The sequence below is a fragment of the Acomys minous genome (assembly GCF_964271855.1).
Source record: "Acomys minous genome assembly, chromosome: 12".
Lineage (NCBI taxonomy): Eukaryota > Metazoa > Chordata > Mammalia > Rodentia > Muridae > Acomys > Acomys minous.
Window position 1 is genome coordinate 73,343,826 of NC_140493.1, and position 18,904 is coordinate 73,362,729.

Below are 18,904 nucleotides of genomic sequence, written 5' to 3' on the forward strand. Positions count from 1 at the left end.
TCCACCCCGCGCCTTCTCTTCTGTGAATCTTGGTTTCCCATCAGTAAAGTGAGAAAGCTGAACCAAGGGGGCTCATTCCACCCGACACAGATCTTCTGGGAAGTCCAGAGGAGGTTGCAAGGCAGCGTGGCATCGAAATGGGAGGAGACAGAGGAGCTGGAGCCTCTCACTGTGGAGTTGTTCCAGGGCTGGGCTGCACAGCGAGTTCAGCCTTCTTGATGGTCTTCACTCTCTCTGTGCCAGGCTCCTTGGCTGTGTCTGTGGCTGACATGACTGCACCTGTTGTGGGCTCTTCCGGAGGGGTGTATGCGCTGGTCTCTGCCCACCTAGCCAACATTGTCATGGTGAGCCTCCCCTGTCCCCCGTGGGTCTTCCCTGTCTCTCCTCTGTCCATGGCTGGCCTTGGACATTAATCCTCCAGAGCTCTCTCAGCCCAGGCCAGCCTGGCTGGTACCCTGGTTCATACCTACATCTTCCCCTGCAGACCGGTTTCAGCTGGGTCCTTCCCGGAGGTGTTCATATTTTCTCCAGCCACGCTTGGCCTGCAGGTGCGCCTGCCTCCCTGTTCCCACCCGTTCCCTCAAAAATCGTTAAAAATCTGGCTACGAGTGTTTCAGTTACGGTCACTGTTGCTGTGATGAAAGCCCATGGCCAAAGCAACTAGGAGGGAAGCCTTTATTTGGCTTACAATTCCCACATCACTCTTCACCATCAAAGAAAGTCAGGGCAGGAACTCAAGCAGGGCAGGAGCTGGAGGCAGGAGCTGATGCAGAGGCCATGGGGGTGGGGGTGTTCCCTACTAGCTCGCTTCCCACGGCTTGCTCAGCCTGCTTTCTTCTAGAACCCAGGACCACCAGCCCGGGAATGGCACCACCCACCATGGGCTGGCCCCTCCCCCATCAGTCAATCACTAATTAAGAAAATGCTCCACAGGCTTGCCTGCACCCGATCTTAGGGAGGCGGTTTTTTTCTCAATTGAGGTTCCCTCCTCTCGGGTGTCTTTAGCTTGTGGGGGGGTGGGGGGACTGGAAAGATGGCTCAGCGGTTAAGAGCGCTGGCTGCTTTTCCAGAGGACTGCAGTTCAATTCCCAGCGTCCACATGGTGGCTCACAAGGGTCTGTAACTCCAGTTCCAGGGGATCTTACAACCTCATACAGACATACATGCAGGTAAAACACCAGTGCACATAAAAATAAATAATTAAAAAAAAACTAGCCAGTACAACTAGTATGCATGGTCATTAGAATTCTTTGCCATAGATTGTGCAAAGTAAGAGGACTTTGGGGCTGAGGGGATGAGCCAGTCTGTAATGTGCTTGAAACAGGCGTGTGAAGACCTAAGTTTGGGTCCCTAGCACTTAGGTAAAAAGCTGGGCGTGGTGGTGCATACCTATAATCCCAGCACTGGAAGGCAGCTCCTAGCCAAACCAGTGAGCTTCAGGCTTGACCTCTGCCCCCACAAGCGCGCACACACACACACACACACACACACACACACACACACACACACACACACACACACACAGAGGAGAGCCTTAATGATCATGTCATCAGACTTCTCAAGAGACCTTGTGAGAGGAAGTGATCTGCCCAAGGTCACACGCCCCGACTCCACACGTCCTGACATCCATCTGGGTGTTGTCCCCTGCTCTGGCCCCTCACATGGTCAGGGTCCCATTCTCAGGCAGCCTAGGTCGGAGTCCCTGCTGCCCACTCCTAAAAGGAGACCACCGGACCAGGTCAGGTCACTTACCGCTCTATACCTTGGGTTCTACGCCTATGAAATGGGATGATGTGTAATAATTGAGAAATAAATGAAAATAAGTTCTTAAATATTAACTTCATCCCTCATCCCTTACAAAAGAAGCCACGCAGACTCAGACCAAACATGGCCTTCGAGTTGGCACGTGGGAAGCCGTGTGGAAGGAGCCATGTCTAGTTTAGAGGCGCAACAGTGCCTCGCTAATGGGATGCAGGTGTCCCCTCAGACCCCTATTGGCCTAGGAGCCTCCCTGTGTCACACACCTACCCCCTGTGCCTGACATACTCATGCTGCCTACAAGATGTGGGAGTAGGAAAGAGCCCAGAGAAGGCCACAGCTTCCCTGTGAGTCCTTCTTGCTCCCCCACCCCTGTGTGCCCACAAGGCACTTGTGATGCTTGGGTGTCACAGTTGTTCTTTGGAGTCTCCACATTCGCCCATGGTTTTTCATCTGGAGTTTTGTTTTATTTTGGTTGCGCAGATCGTTGCCACATAGCCTAGGATGTCCTGGAACTCACAATCCTACCTCAGCCTTCCAAGTGGGAGTCTGACTTCCCTTCCCTCCCCATCTTCCTCCCTCCCTTCCCTCCCTCTCTCTCCCTCCCTGCCTCCTTCCTTTCTTTGGCTGGGAATGGGGCTATCCCGAGCTGCCCGGGGACTCACTGTGCATTCCGGGCTGACCTCAAACTGGTGGCAATCCTCCTGCTTCAGCCTCTCAAGTGCTGGCAGCCCAGCACGCCGGACTGGGATCGCTGCTTTTGTAGCTCTTGCTTTTTGGGTTGTGAGCCTAGCCTGTAAGGGCTGCGCCGTCTCTCCAGCCCAGCAGTGCCATTCTCACTGCCTCTGAACACTGGCCTTTGCAAGCTGAGCGCCAGAGGAAGGGAGGGAGGGAGGGAGAGAGGGAGGAAGGGATGGAGGGAGAGCCAGCCTCCGCTGAGTGAGTAGTACGTTTGCTACTTTGCTACGGGGCTAAATTCTGGCAACCTCCAGTGTGTGCTAGTAGAGAGACTGACTGCAGGTGGGTGTGGGAGAACTGCCTGGGTGTGAGGGCTCACAGCCTGCTCCTGTTTACACTCACAGCTCGGTCTGTAGAGGCCCTGAGCGCACGGGGCTACCTCACACGGCCCTTCTAAGTGGGTCATCCTCTATCAATACTGTCTTTCCTCAGACACAGCTATTCCTCTGAAATCTGTCTCCTCCGCCCTCCTCCCCCTGCCCCAATTCCTCTCAGTTAGAGAAGGAAGGACTGACCTTGTCCCTTCCATACCTGCAAGATAGGTGGGGGACAACAAGCAGGCACAGTGGAGTGAGGTCAGCGGAAAGAATAGGCCAGAGTTGAAGATCTGCCCACTCCCCACCTCATGGGAACAGCTGTAGTACCCCAGAAGTTGTCTTGGGGGAGACAGTCCACTCTCAACACTGGAGGGTAGGCCACAGGCAACCCAGGGGACCTGTGAATCAGTTCTGTTCAGTTTACACTTTAACCCATGGCCGTAGAGATGAGCATCCCCATTGGAGACCCTCCTGCCTTCCCAGAAGAGAGCAGCTCCCTGCCTGCCTCCTGGGAGCTGACCAGTGGCCAGGCCACTCTAGAGTTGCCTGTGCTTGTCGATGCTGATGAAGGCCTATTCTTTTTTTTTTTTTTTTTTTTAAGATTTATTTATTTATTTATTTATTCTTTTTATATGAGTGCTTTATCTGCAGAAGAGGGCACCAGATCTCATTATAGATGGTTGTGAGCCGCCATGTGGTTGCTGGGAATTGAACTCAGGACCTCTGGAAGAGCAGGTGGTGCTCTTAACCTCTGAGTCATCTCTCCAGCCCGAAGGCCCATTCTTATGAGAAAGGTCAGTCCCATCTGTACCTCCATCTCCGCTGCCCCTTTGCAAGAACTGAGAAATGGCACATGCCTTTAATCCTAGCACTCGGGAGGCAGAGGCAGTTGGATCTCTGTGAGTTCAAGGCCAGCCTGGTCTACATATTGAGTTCCAGGACAGCTATGGCTCCATAGAGAGACCCTGTTTTAAAAAAAAAAAAAAGTGCTGTTTCTGGGGCTGAAGATTGTTTAAATATTAACAATTTCATATGCTTCAGCCTAATGGATATTTTATTGATTTACTTCCAAAATTCGGGTGGAATGTTTATTCATTAAAGAGTATTTCATCAGAGCAAATGACAGAAAAACTATGGATTTGACAGTCAGCAATCTGGATTTGAGAGCCGTTTGATGGCAGGATCTGTCACTGTGAACTTGGGGGCGCTCCCGTTGTTCTCATAGGGTGGTTGTCAGGAAGATGCGAACAAACAAACCGGAGCATACTTTCCAGACGGCAAACCGCCACTCAGCAGCGAGAGCCCGTGTGTACGTAACACATGCATATTTTTATATATAACCCATTACGTCTATGCTTTTATTTAGCGGGGGGGGGGGGGGGGGGAGGGGGGAGTGGTACATGTCTGACATGGTGCAAGTGTGGCTATCAAAGGACAGCATTTGGGAGTGGATTCTTTCCACCTTGTGGCTCCCAGGATTTAACTCAGGTTTGACAGTGGATGCCTTTTCCTACTGAGCCATCTTACAAACTTTATGCGTGATTTTAAAAAATAATATATATTTTAAGGCAGGAGTTCTCTTTGTAACTCTGGCTGTCCTGAGCTCGCTTTGTAGACCAGGCTGGCCTCGAACTCACAGCGATCTACCTGCCTCTGCCTCCTGAGTGCTGGGATTAAACCACGCCTGGCTCACACCCAGCTCTTAAAAAAAAAATAATTTATTTAATTTTACTTCATGTGTATTGATGTGAGGGTGTCAGATGCCGTAGAACTTAAGTTGTGAGCTGCCATGTGGTTGCTGTGGATTGAACCCAGGTCCTCTGGAAGAGTAGCCAATGCACTTAACCACTGAGCCATCTCTCTAGTCCTATATGTAATGAAAAAAAGAAAAGATTTATTTATTATGTATACAGTGTTATGCCTGCATGTACTCTGCTCGTCAGAAGAGGGACCAGATCTCGTTAGAGATGGCTGTGAGCCATCGTGTGGTTGCTAGGCATTGAACTCAGGTCCTCTGGAAGAGCAGCCAGAGCTCTTAACCAGTGAGCCACCTCTCCAGCCCCTATATGTGATTTCTCTACAGAGAGAAATCAGAAAATGAGTTCTTAAGCCTTCTGCTACATTCCAGAAAATATCTGTAGCACTTTTGTTCTCAGGACTAGCTGTTAAATTAGAGATTTTTCTCTACATAAAAGTATGGCTTGTGGTTGGAGTGGTACCTGTAATCCTAGCATTTGGGAGGCTGAGGCAGGAAGATCAAGAGTTCGAGGCCAGGGCTGGAGAGATGGCTCAGCGGTTAAGAGCACTGGCTGCTTTTCCAAAGGTCCTGAGTTCAATTCCCAGCAACCAGGTGGCTTACAACCTTCTATAATGAGCTCTGGTGCCCTCTTCTGGCCTGCACATGTACATGCAGGCAGAACACTGTATGCATAATAAATATTTTTTTAAAAAAAGTTCAAGGCTACACAGCAAGATCATGTCTCAAAAGCAAAACAAGAAGCTGGGAAGATGGCTTAGTAGGGAAAGGGCTGAAAAAGCACAGGACCTGAGTTCAGATCCCAGGAACCAAGCAGAGCTGGGTGCACTGGCAGCACGTAGCTGAGTCCAGTCCTCCACTGTCTAAACGAGGTGAGAGCGAGAGGTTGTCCTTGACCTACACATGTGTACCACGGCACATCCGTGCCTTCACTCACAGGCAGACATGCAGATGCACAAATATACATACATGGATCATATATGTGCACACACACAAATAGATTTAATCCTGAAAGTATGTCTTTCATATTTATGTGAAAAAATACATATACATTGAATTAAAAAAAAAAGACTTCCAGTTTATACCAAAGAATTACAGTCAGAAAATATCTCAACCAAAGATGTGGCCCACAAAAAGGTTTTCAATCAAGACTTCTTATTTTAACACTGGAAGTAGAAAGAGCCACCTGATTGAATAATTTATTAATTGCCCGCTGCTGGGGCCCATAAGCTAGAGTTCCATTTTTAAATATGCAAGATATTTACTTACACTTTGCTGTGTGTTAGACGCTTTCCTAAAATATTTGAGAGCCAGAATCTTTGCAAATTGACTTTCATTGTCAACACTCAAGAAAGATAGCTGCTAAAAAAAACAAAGAAAAACCTCTGCCATAAGGTTTAAGGTTTATGTAATTAAATGAATAGCCTCTTGTAGGAAAGATAAATCATTCCTGATTTACATGCCATGCTTTCATGGTATGTGTGTGTGTGTGTGTGTGTGTGTGTGTGTGTGTGTGTGTGTGTGTGTGTTACTGAGCACTGAACCCAGCGCCTCACACTTGCTAGGAAATGCTCTTAATTGGTTGAGTGCAGATGATATCAAGGCGACTGGTTACCTACTTGTTCTTGGTGGCTGAGTCACTGTCCCCCCACCCCCACCCCATCCCCACCCCGTGAGGCTGTGGGAGAAAATGGAATTAAAGGGTCTGGGAAAGGCCTGGCTCCCCAGGGGCTGGGACTCTGCCACATTTATAGCGGCAGCAGTGCCTGCTGTGTGAGACTCCTTTTCTCTCCTGGTGTTTCACTGCACTCATTTTATTGGAGGGAATAATGGGTCATGAAAATAAGCAGCTGACAGGGAAGACTTTCTAGTTTAACCCCTTCACTGCCAGAGGGGCGCGGATTATAATTCCCTGGGATTCCCTCAGCTCTCTGAGCCAGCTGGCTGTTCAAGAAAGGCAGACAAAGCACTCAGGAGGCAGAGGCAGGCAGTTCGAGGCCAGCCTGGTCTACAAAGGGAGTTCAGGACAGCCAAGGCTACACAGAGAAACCCTGTCTCGGAAAAAAAAGAAAGAAAGAAAGAAAAGAAAAGAAATAAAAGGCAGACAAAATGTTTTACAGACTCTTAGAGGGTGGTTGACAGAGCTGTGGAGTGGGAGGAAGTCATCCCAGGAAGATGCAGGGTTGAGGGCAGCCTGGGATTCCTAGACCCTGTGTCAAAAAGACAAATGAAAGAAGGAAAGAAGGAGGGAGAGAGGGAGGAAGGGAGGGAAACCCATGAAGCTGGCCTCAGTAGTGCTATGGTGAAGCAGAGCTTGACACTGTCCAGAGGCATTTATACTATTGGTTTTTTAAATGATTCGTTTATTTTTATTTTATGTGCAGTGGTGTTTAGTTTGCATGTATGCCTGTGTGAGGGTGTCCGATCTTGGAGTTACAGACAGTTATGAGCTGTCTTGTGGGTGCTGGGAATTGAACCTGGGTCCTCTGGGTCCTCTGAGAGAGCAGTCAGTACTCTTACCCACTGAGCCATCTCTTCAGAGCTAGATTATTGGTTTTTTTGTTTGTTTGTTTGTTTGTTGTTTTCCAAGACAGGGTCTCTCTGTGTAGCCTTGACTGTCCTGGACTCACTTTGTAGACCAGGCTGGCCTCGAACTCACAGCGATCCGCCTGCCTCTGCCTCCCGAGTACTGGGATTAAAGGCGTGCGCCACCACCATGCCCGGCATATCATTAGTATTTTATGTGTGCTATTTTATTTCATTCTTACAGTCACCTGATAAAGTTGATAACTGACATAGGGACTGTTTGTGTCAAATTCACAAACAAGGACACTGGAGAAAAAGGAGTTACAAGCCACCCTCAGAGCAAGAATGGGGACTGTGGTTGTTTTTTTTGTTGTTGTTGGTTTTTTTTTACTGCCTTTCATTGGCCACCACTTCTGGGTTTCGCAGTTTTGGGGATGGAGCACGGGGCTTTGTGCGTGCTACAGAATTCTGCCGTCTACCAACTGGACTGTATCCCCAGCCCTGGATAGTGCTCTCAAGGCTGACCCCAGAGGAGGCACAGAGGAAACAGAGGCAGCTGAGACAGCCTAACTCACTCTACTTGGCTGTGTCCCAAGACCCAGTAAAAGAGACCATGACTTCATATACAACAATGAGGCCACGCACATCCTCGTAATCTAAGCACGTAAGAAGCCAAGGCAGGAGAATCACAGAAGCCAAAAACACCAGAGAAGTCAGTGTTGGTGGCCCATGGCTTTGATCCCAGCTCTCAGGAGGCAGAGGCAGGAGGATCTCTGAATTCAAGGCCAGCCTGGTCTACAGTTCCATGACTGCTAGAGCTACATAGAGAAACCCTGTCTTGGCAAACAACAACAAAAAACACCAAATAAATAGATAAAATTAAGAGGTTGTAATCATGTTAGTACACATGACATAACATTTGCCCTGTTTATTTTATTTTGTTGTGTTTTTTGGAGACAGGGTTTCTCTGTGTAACAGCTCTGGCTGTCCTGGAACTCACTGTGTAGACCAGGCTGGCCTTGAACTCACAGAAATTCACCTGTCTCTGCCTCCCAAGTACTGGGATTAAAGATGTGCGCCGCCATGCCCAGCAAAATTTGCCATCTTAAAAAAAAAAATTTATTGGGCTGGAGAGATGGCTCAGCGGTTAAGAGCACTGACTGTTCTTCCAGAGGTCATGAGTTCAATTCCCAGCAACCACACAGTGCCTTACAACCATCTATAATGTGATCTGATGCCTTCTTCTGGTATACAGGTGGACATGCAGGCAAAGCATTGTATATATAAAATAATAAATTAATAAATAAATCTTTAAAAAAAAGGAGTTATTGCTGGGCAGTGGTGGCTTGTGCCTTTGATCCCAGCACTTAAGAGACAGAGGCTGGCAGATCTCTGGGTTCGAGGCCAGCCTGGTTTACAAAGTGAGATCCAGGACAGACAAGGCTACACAGAGAAACCCTGTCTCAAAAAACCCAAAAAAGTGCTTTTATTATTCTTATTTATTTGACTGTGTGAATAGATGCTGTGTGTGTGTGCAGGTGCCTATGGAAGACAGAAGAGGTCACAGGTTTACTTGAAATGGAGTCACAGATGGTTACGAGCCACCCAAAGTGGGGGCTGAGAGCTAAACTTCTGTCTTCTGAAAGACAAATGTGCACTCTTAACCCCTGAGCTCCATCTCCAGTCCCCAGATTGACCATCTTTTTAAATAATTATTTATTTTAGGTATATGGGTGTTTGTTTGGCCTGAAATTATATATGTATGTACACTGTTTGCACGTCTGGTGTCTGAGAAGGCCAAAAAAGGACGCTGAATCCCCTGAGACTGGAGTTACAGACAGTAATGAACTTCTATGTGAGTGTTGGGAATTGAACCCAGGCCCTCTGCAGAAGTTGTTAGTGCTTTTAACCACTGGGCCATCTCTCCAGCCCCCAAAATTCATTTTTAAAAAAGCACGCTGGTGTTTTGTCAGCATAAATGTCAGTGTGAGGGTACCAAATTCCCTGGACCTGGTGATACAGATGGTTGCGGGCTGCAGTATCTATGGGTGCTGGGAATTGAACCCAGGTCCTCTCTTAACCACTGAGCCATCACTCAAGCTTCAAAACTCACTTCTACTATTACCTTTTTTTTTTTTTCAAGGCAAAGTTTCTCTGTGTAGCCCTGGCTGTCCTGGAACTCATTTTTAAACCATACTGGCCTCAAGCTCACAGAGATCCACCTGCCTCTGCCTAATGACCGCTGGGATTAAAGGTGTGTGCCACCACTGCCTGGCCAAAACTCACCACTTAATAAATGTTGTTTCTTTCTCCCTCCCTTCCCTGCCTCCCTCTTTCGACTTTTAGGGATAGCACTCAACGTTTTATACTTGCTAAGGAAGTTCTCCTGCCATTCTGCCTGCCTCCCACCCCACGGTAACCATTGCGTGTGCAGTCCAGTGGCATCACGTGTGTTCACACTCTTGGGCAGCAGCGAGCACCATGCTAGCTAAACTAAAGCGCTTGCCTGTGGTCCTAGCCTTTGAAGGCCACGTGGCCGGCCCACCTTCCTGCTGCAGGAGGCACAAGGCTCACTCCAGGGGCTGGATTACTAGATGTGTGGGAAGCTCTGGGCCCTGTTTTGTCCCCTGTCTCTTCAGAAAGGTGCCTAGACCAGATGCTAGCCATCCCAGGATTACCCTGCCCTCTGCTTCTAAACAGAACATCCAGCAAGCAGATGTTAGACTGCTTAGCTCAGGTGGGGCCATGTGCTGCCCACCTCAATAATGAAGAAGGGCCCGCTGTGCACAGGGTCTCAGCACGCTTCCCACGCTGGCCTGGGACCTGGCATCCTGCAGCCTTCCAAGCCCATCCTCCCCCTCCCCCTCCCCCTCCTCCCCCTCCTCCTCCCCCTCCTCCCCCTCCCCCTCCTCCTCCTCCTCCCCCTCCTCCCCCTCCTCCCCCTCCTCCCCCTCCTCCTCCTCCTCCTCCCCCTTCCCCTCCTCCTCCCCCTCCTCCTCCTCCCCCCCTCCTCCCCCCCTCCTCCCCCCCTCCTCCTCCCCCCCTCCTCCTCCCCCCCTCCTCCTCCCCCTCCTCCTCCTCCCCCCCTCCTCCCCCCCTCCTCCTCCCTCTCCTCCCCCTCCTCCTCCCCCTTCCCCTCCTCCTCCCCCTCCTCCTCCTCCCCCCCTCCTCCCCCCCTCCTCCTCCCCCTCCTCCCCCTCCTCCTCCCCCTCCTCCTCCTCCTCCTCTGCTTCTTTTACTCTCAAAGAATTGAAATGTATTGAAGACAAAGTACTTGTGACTTACAAAGCAGTTAGCAAAAGTAATTTACCAAAGGTTATTGTTTATTTATTTTTTTGTTTTTGTTTTTTGCCTTTTCGAGACACGGTTTCTCTGTGTAGCCTTGACTGTCCTGGACTCACTTTGTAGACCAGGCTGGCCTTGAACTCACAGCGATCCACCTGCCTCTGCTTCCCGAGTGCTGGGACGAAAGGCGTGCACTGCCACCACGCCTGGCTCAGGTTATTGTTTAAACAGTACATTTTAAAATACTTTTTATTTAAAATTTGTATTTTGTTCACTTATGTGTAGGGGCTGGGGAGCGTGTGTACCATGGTGCGTATGTAGAGGTTAGGGGACAATCTGCGGGAATCAGATCTCTCTCCTATGATGTCAGTCCTCAGAGGGCAAGTTCACCTTATATTTGGCAGTAAGCCATAGAGCCTGCTGATGAATAAGTTTTTTTTTTAATCTATAATTGTGCATTTGATTTGTTGTTGCTTGCTTGTTTTTTGAGGCAGGGTTTCTCTGTGTAGCCCTGAGTGTCCTGGACTCACTCTGTAGACCAGGCTGGCCTCAAACTCACAGCGATCCACCTGCCTCTGCCTCCCAAGTGCTGGGATTAAAGGCGTGCACCACCACACCCAGCTTTTCTTTCTTTCTCCTTCCTTCCTTCCTTCCTTCCTTCTTTTTCTTTGAGGAAAAAAAAAGATGTATTCTCTGCAGCTTCTCCAAGTCCTGTCTCCTCCACTGTCACCACTCTCTGGGGTCCCTGTGAAGTTTAACTCCTGTTTAGCTCCTCGAGGAAGTCTGAGCGGTGCCCCGGAGCAGGGCCTGGGACAGCCCGTGGGGCAGATTGAATGCATGGGAGGGAACAGAAGTCCCTGGCTGTGCTCAGCTGCCTTTTTAGGCAGGGCCAGTATGCTCCAGGAAGAGCCCAGGCCCTCCTCTGTGCGTGTGCATGCGTCTGTGTAAGTGGCATTGTGCTCTGAATGCCCTGAGGGGTGCCCCTCAAGGGCACCCTGTGGAGGGCTCTTTTGTAAAATGAAAAATCCTTTTTGTAAGATGAATAATTGTATTCTGTTTATCTGCCCCGGAGGCTCAGAGTTTTCTGAGATTCTCAGGGAAGAGAGAAATTTGTTTGAAGGCCATCCCTCCTGCTTCTCACTCAGCAGGCGCTAAAGTCCCATTGGCTACCTCAGTGACAGGAAATGATCCACATGCCCGGTCCTTTCGTTTTTTTTGTGCAGAAGCTAGTCTGGAACAGGAATAGTGATTATGCACTGGCGTGAGCTTGAGACTCAACCACAGTGAACCTGGCCCTCAGAGTTGAGGGTTGCAGGATCCAGTCTTCCTCATGGGCCAGATTTCTTTTTTTTCTTCTTTTTATCTTTCTTTCTTTTTTTTTTTTTTTTGTTGTTTGTTTGTTTTTTCTTGTTTTGCTTTTTGTTTTTTAAAGACGAGGTTTCCTCTTGTAGCTCTGGCTGTCCTGGACTCTATTTGTAGACCAGGCTGGCCTGGAACTCACAGTGATCCACCTGCCTCTGCCTCCCAGATTTCTTACCCTGGCAGTTCTGCCTTGACTTTGCCAGGTGTCCTGTCTCACATTTCTCGTCATCTGTGGGACACAGCAAAGAATCTAGCTCTGGAGAAGTTCACCGTCTGAGGCAGGAGATAGAGCCTCTCTGGCTGGATCTACGTGCTCTGCTCTGTGCAGCTGAAGAACTTTTCTGACAGGGATAACCTTAGGATGGTCAGAAATCGCAAAGCCATGCTAGAATGTTCCACCGCTAAGTCCCAGCCCTCACTCAGCACTTCATGGAGTGGCTTCTTTTCAAGTCAGGGCTCTTCTCTGAAGAGGCGGGTGTACCTGCGGAGGAGGGGCCTGGTCCCAGCTGACAGACCTCTCTCTCTCTTTCCTCTAGAACTGGTCAGGCATGAAGTGCCAATTTAAGCTGCTGCGGATGGCCGTGGCCCTGATCTGTAGTGAGTACTGCTGGGCATTCGGGGCGCGGGGGTGTTGGGGAGTGGGGTGCAGGTTCTGTCTTTACCCTTCAAGAGCTTGTGGTAAAAAAGAAAAAGTGAGGCCTATCAGTGATGTGTCCAAAGCGGGGACATCCTCAGAAAACACTTCTCTTTACATCGGGTGATCCTTCTTAGTCTTTTGTTGTTGTTTTGTTTTGTTTTTTTCTTTTGGAGCAGGGTCTTATGTAGCCCATGTTGGCCTTAAACTCACTAAGTAGCCAAGGGTGGCCTTGAACTCTTGATCCTTCTTTCTTCACTTCTCAAGTGCTGATTAAGGCTTGTGTCACCACACCGGTTTCCATGTGGAGCTGGGATTTGTGCATGCTGGGCAAGCACTCTACCAACTGAACCATATTGCCCAGACCCTTCTTAAACCTTAAAAAATTAATTATTTTTTTAAATTAATTATTTTTATGTTATGTAGATGGGTGTTTTGTCTGCATGTGTGTCTGTCCACCATGTGCATAACTGGTGCCACAGGAGGTCAGAAGAGGGCATCGGGTCCACTAGAACTGGAGTTATAGGCAGTTATGTGGGAGCTGGGAATTGAACATGGGTCGTTTTCAGTAGCAGCAAGCCCTCTTAACCACTAAGCCATCTCTCACACCCCCACTTCTTAAACTTCCTATAGACATAAAGTAGGCAAATGGAAAAATGCCCGGTGACCAGTGGGGTCAAGTAAAATAGCTAAATGACTTTTTTAGGGTTGTGAACTTGACCTTTTGGAATATGTGTATATTGTATGTGCACTTTTTGTGTGCATGCACATTTAAGCTTGCAGGGTTTTCAGGCTCTAGCGATGGCTCAGATGCTAAGAGCACTTACTATTAGTGCAAAGTACCTAGGTTTGGGTCCCAGCACCAACGTGGCAGTTCAAACCATCTGTAACTCCAGTTCCAGGGAATCCAAAGCTCTGGGTTCAAATCCCTACCACCCACATACAAAAGCCAAGCACAGTACACATGCCTGTAATCCTAGCATTGGGGGCTGGGTAGGGGGAAATCCCAGGAACTCACTCACTATCCAGCTTATCCTAAACAGTGAGCTGTAAGCTTCAGATTCAATTAAAGACCCCATCTTAAAAAAAAACAAAACAAAACAGGGAGGGGTGCTGGAGAGATAGCTCAGCGGTTAAGAGCACTGTCTGCTCTTCCAGAGGACCTGAGTTCAATTCCCAACAACCACATGGTGGCTCACAACCATCTATGATGAGATCTGGTGCCCTCTTCTGGCCTGCAGGTGTACATGCAGGCAGAGCACTGTATCTATCATAGTAAATAAACATTCAAAAAATTAGGGTGGAAGGGCTAGAGAAATGGCTCAGTAGATGAAAGCACTGGCTAATCTTGCAGAGGAGCTGGGTTAAGTTCCAAGCACCCACTTTCTCTCTCTCTCTCCTCCCCCCCCCCCCCCCACACACACACACTGAAATAGGAATGAGACCCAGAGCCTCAGGGCTCAGCCTGAGATGTAAAGAGGTGAATCCGGAAGGAAGCATGAAGGGAGCAAGAGAGAGTAGATCCTCCTTTTGTCTCCAAAACATGTATGGAGAGCATCTAACTAGGTTTAATTCATAAGCATAAACTTGAGGCTCAGAGAGTTCCAAGATCACCTAGTTCAAAGGCAATACACCCAGAGTGATCAAATACGCCACCCCTCCATTCGGTTTCACTTCTAAAACCCCTACCTCTTACTTCAGGACTTTGGAAAGCCAAGTCTGCCCCTAGCCCAACAGGAGTCTCCCAGGTCTTGTCTCCCCGCCCCCAGCCCCCATAAAAACCACTGTAAACATTATAGATAACTCAGTGGTTAAGAGCACCCACTGCTCTTCCGAAGGTCCTGAGTTCTAGTCCCAACAACCTCATGGGAGCTCACACCTGTCTGATGCCATCTTCTGGTGTACATGCAGACAAAGTACCCGTATACATAAAATACAGAAGTAAATATATGTGTTTTTTAAAAAAAATCATAAAAGCAGAAACAAGCCGGGCGTGGTGGCGCACGCCTTTAACCCTGGCACTCGGGAGGCAGAGGCAGGCAGATCACTGTGAGTTTGAGGCCGGCCTGGTCTAAAAAGCGAGTCCAAGACAGCCAAGGCTACACAGAGAGACCCTGTCTCAAAAAAATAAAAATAAAAATAAAAATAAAAGCTGAAACAGTGATGGAGGGGCAAGAGACATCATCTTTTACATGCCTTATTAAAATTGTCCCCAGGACCAGCTAAGCAGCAGGAAAGCACCTCAGGGTTGGGAAGGCTGAGCAAGGCCCGCTGCTCCTTTTCCACCCTCTGCTGGCTGTCCCTGGAATTGAAGGGCCCTCAAAAGATACTTAGCACGCCGGGCGGTGGTGGCGCACGCCTTTAATCCCAGCACTTGGGAGGCAGAGGCAGGCGGATCGCTGTGAGTTCGAGGCCAGCCTGGTCTACAAAGCGAGTCCAGGACAGTCAAGGCTACACAGAGAGACCCTGCCTCGAAAAACCGAAAAAAAAAAAAAAAAAGATAACCTAGCGCTCAGTCCCCAAAGGAAAGGCCCCGGGGATGACTGGGTAAAGGTGGGAAGAGGCACACTGTTGAGATAAATGGTACAACATCCCCCTCAAAAGGCTGTCTTTCAATCTGCCAGATTTGCCTCAGTTTCCCGGTCTGTAAAATCAGGCTACGAGTACTTACTCTCCCAGGGACTGCAGAGGTGGCTCAGTGGTTAGGAGTGCTCACTGCTCTCCCAGAGCACCCAGAGATCTGATACACTCTTCTGGCCTCAGCAATAACTACACATGCATCACACACACACACACACACACACACACACACACACACACACACACAGCACACAGACCTGTGATGAAAATTTAAAATAAAATAAAAGAATACCTATTCTCCCGGCCAGGCTTTATGGTGCACGCCTTTAATGCCAGCACTCAGGGAGACAGATCTCTGTGAGTTCAAGGGTAGCCTCATCCACGCTGAGTTTCAGGATATCCAGGACTGCACAATGAGTCTTCATGTTGAAAAGAAAAAGGAAGGAAAGAAAGGAGGAAGTCCTTTCACTGTGCCTTGGGTGTTGGGACATGGGGTGGCACTGTGGCCTAGCGCCTTCTTCCTTTCAAGGAGACAACATCCCTGTTTGATTGGCTGACTTAGAAAGTTCAAAAATGGAAGGGTTGGACCATAGTGAAAGTGGAGTTCTGACTGTTAGTTGAATTCCTCCTCTGTCCCTCTCCATCCTTTTTTTTTTTTTTTTTTAGACAGAGTCTCTCTGTGTTAGCCTTGGCTGTCCTGGACTCGCTTTGTAGACCAGGCTGGCCTCGAACTCACAGCGATCTGCCTGCCTCTGCCTCCTGAGTGCTGGGATTAAAGGCGTGCGCCACCATGCCCGGCCCCTCTCCATCTCTCTGTCCCAAGCACAAAGGCACTGGCCCTCAGGGTTTCCAGGGTCCTTCGTAGCACACGGAAGTCGCTGGCCGTGTTCTGCTTGTGCAGCCAGGTACACCGATGCTGAGCCTCTATCCCAGTGCACAGAGGAAGAAATGTCCCCGGATGCAGCATGACCACAGAGAAGCCAAGGCCTCTGGGGCTTTTAGCAGGGTCCCTCTCAACATTCAGATGACGGCTCAAACATTTCTTCTTGAGAGGCCTGGCCTGACTCCCCAGAGTGTCCTGCCTTGTGCCCAGCATGGATTTTCTATTGTCTCTTTTTGCCTCATGTCTGTATCTCTTAATGAAATTGCCTTGTGAATGTAATTGATTGTTGATTTGTCGCCAAGCCCCGTAGGCTCTTGGGATAGTTTTGTCTCCTTGATTACCGCATTTGGCGTCAGGACAGCGAATGAGTTAATGGGTGACCGGGTGGCAGGCTTGCCTGGTCTCTCCCCAGTCCCTGCCCAGGACCCTGCGGGTGATGTCTCTCTGTCTCCTCCCCTTACAGTGAGTATGGAGTTCGGGAGGGCTGTGTGGCTCCGCTTCCACCCGTCGGCTTACCCCCCTTGTCCCCACCCAAGCTTCGTGGCACATTTGGGTGGCGTGGCCGTGGGCATCACCCTTGGCGTGGTTGTTCTAAGAAACTATGAGCAGAGGCTGCAGGACCAGTCGCTGTGGTGGATCTTCGTGACCATGTACACCGTCTTCGTGCTGTTTGCTGTCTTCTGGAACGTTTTTGCCTACACACTACTGGACTTGAAGCTGCCACCACCCCCGTAAGGGTCTGGGGGACCAAGGCAGAGAGGGGAGGAGGCAGAAGCAGAAACACCTGCGTCTGTTTCTCATCACCGCACTGGAGAGAACCAGAGATTCTTTAAGCTGGGATATATGTGTTTCCATTCGGGAGGATGGCGGGGGGGATGGATGTGGCTGTTGTCATTTTCCTAGGCTGGTCTGATGATGTGGAGTCAGGGGGAAGGTCTGGGGTAGGGTGAGAGTGGCTGTCCCCGTAGCTTGGGCCTGTGCCATGTGCTCCCCTCTCACCGCCACAGCACGAGCAGACCGCGCTCTTCCTTGTCTTCTACCTGGAGAAATGCTGGCATGTAGAAAAGTCCTGAGGGAAAGGCACGGCCAGGCAGGCCCTCCCCACCCCAGAGGTCTCTTTAGGCTAGGTCATGTTCTCTCTGCTGCTCAAGGTCTGGTGCTCTGGTGGTGGACGTGTTGGCTTTAATCTGGGGGAGCCCAGAGCACCCCAGGCTAAGGTCCCGTCAGTGGGTGCTGTGGCATGTCCCCCTAGGGCTGGTCAGGGAGTTGCTATAAGCTTCAGGCCTTATTCTTGCCCTGGGGAGACCTGTGAGAGGGCTCCATGCCTGGGGCAGTGAACTTTAACCCAGGTTCCCCCAGGAGAGGCCTAGGACCAATTCTAACCTCTTCTTGCCTATAGTTGTGAATACTAGCATCTGACATCATCACTCCTGCATCCATGCCCTACCTGGACTATGGGGTCTTTTCTTTCCTTTCTATTCCCCTCACCCTATTTTGTGTCTCTCTTTTGGGTGTGGAGACAGGATTTTGGGGTGTGTGTGTGTGTGTGTGTGTGTGTGTGTGTACGCGTGCGCATGCATATGTGCGCAATGTCAGGCAAGTGAAAACCTGCAGAGGGAGGAAGTGGGGGACAGTGTCCACATGGGGATTTCTATAAGGGATTACTGGAATGGCCAGCATCAGGGTGCTTCCTTGGGGGCCTTGCTTTTATTATAATTCACTCCTCTTTCCCATCTGGGTCTCCCAAACACCTCCTGAGCATCATTGACCAGAGGAAAAAATTATCTGTGCTAGAGAGGCCAAAGCCCTACTAGGACCTTTGGGAGGTAGCGCTTAGTTGTGTTCTTCTGGGGTACCTTCGTGTCTGTTCTGCCTCCTGGAGAAGAAAGTCTTTGGGGTGAAGGAAAGCCTAGGACAGTGATACCGTGGCCATCTCGCCATGGGAGTTGGTGGGACAGGAAGCTGTAGTAAAAGATCTTTGGTGAAAAACTTAGCTCCAGAGAAGAGAAGAGCTTTGGGAGCTTGAGTGAGTGTCCAGGGTGAGGAGCTGTAGACTTAGATGGTTAGATTGAGAGGGGACTTGGAGGTGATCCTACAGGGAACGTGAGATTTAGAGAGCCGTCTTGTGCTGCCCATATCCCAGCAGCCTGGGGTGCCAGCCTAGGCGGATGGCAAGGCGCCCAGTGATCTGCCCCTCCAAGGCAGTCTACTCAGGTTGGCACTAGGAGCTGCGGGGAGCCCTACGTGGAGGCTGGGAGGCGGATGGCCTTTATATTGCCTTTGGGGCTCTCAGGCCCTGAGACATGGGGAGCGAGGGGCAGAGCAGGCAGGAGCTGGCGCAGGAGGATGGGAAGTGCTCCCGGTCCCCTCATCTCTCCCGCACCACTTCCCTCCTGGTTTCCATTCTCGTGAGTCCCTCAGCTTGTCCCCTCCAATGTGGCCACCAATCAGAGCTGGGATTCAGAGGCCTGGGAACCCCCAGACAGCAGCTAGGCAGACCGGCTTGCTTTTAAAGGGGAGAGGAGTCATGGAAACCAGGGAAAGGAAAAGAGGCCTTCAAAACAGAGGGATTTCACTTTAATGACATCATTCATCACTCGCTTTTTTAATTAGGAAGAGCTCCCTAATGGGGCTCTTCTGACTCTCAATTTCCATGTGAACCATGTGGGGGCATTGCTCAGTGAAGCCAGAGCTTCCTCTATGTCCAATTGGGTTTGCAGATAATGAAGGTTACCCAGTGCAGTGTGCTTCCCGGGGCTGGCTGCAAGTTGTTGAATCTCCTCTGCCTTAAAAACAGTGCCCGTTAGTGAGCTGCCCCTCCAAGGACTAAGTCAGTGAAAAAAACAAAACACTAGCCACAATGTCGGTTTCTAAATATTTTTGTATTGTGTACATTCTGTATATTTTTGTTGTAACATATTATTTGAGCACAGATTCCATTAAAGATTTTTTTAAAGCTATCGGTTATTCAGGAAGTGACTCAAAGGCTGCCATGGAACCTGTTTTGTCTGTGTCTGGCTCACGGTGGGTGGGAGAAGGTGAAAACTGATAGTGGTGTGTTGATC

The 18,904-nt window shown here is 49.6% G+C and overlaps 2 protein-coding genes across 7 annotated transcripts in view; one reads left to right on the forward strand and one right to left on the reverse strand.

Annotated features, from left to right (window-relative positions):
• RHBDL3 (rhomboid like 3) overlaps window positions 1-18,799 on the forward strand; it is a 50,818-nt gene extending 32,019 nt beyond the window's left edge. For 3 of the 4 annotated variants that reach the window (XM_084750447.1, XM_084750448.1, XM_084750449.1), the window contains 3 exons: window positions 244-344; window positions 12,279-12,339; window positions 16,303-18,799. In XM_084750447.1, coding sequence (XP_084606573.1) covers window positions 244-344; window positions 12,279-12,339; window positions 16,303-16,574 — 434 coding nt within the window. In that variant the 3' untranslated portion in view covers window positions 16,575-18,799. Of the gene's footprint in view, window positions 1-243; window positions 345-12,278; window positions 12,340-15,779; window positions 16,246-16,302 lie in introns of those variants that run through there. The other variant, XM_084750450.1, reaches the window with a different exon arrangement.
• Window positions 1-18,904, reverse strand: part of LOC311579674 (protein Njmu-R1) — a 216,181-nt gene that overhangs the window by 173,028 nt on the left and 24,249 nt on the right. The gene's annotated exons all lie outside the window — the stretch shown is intronic.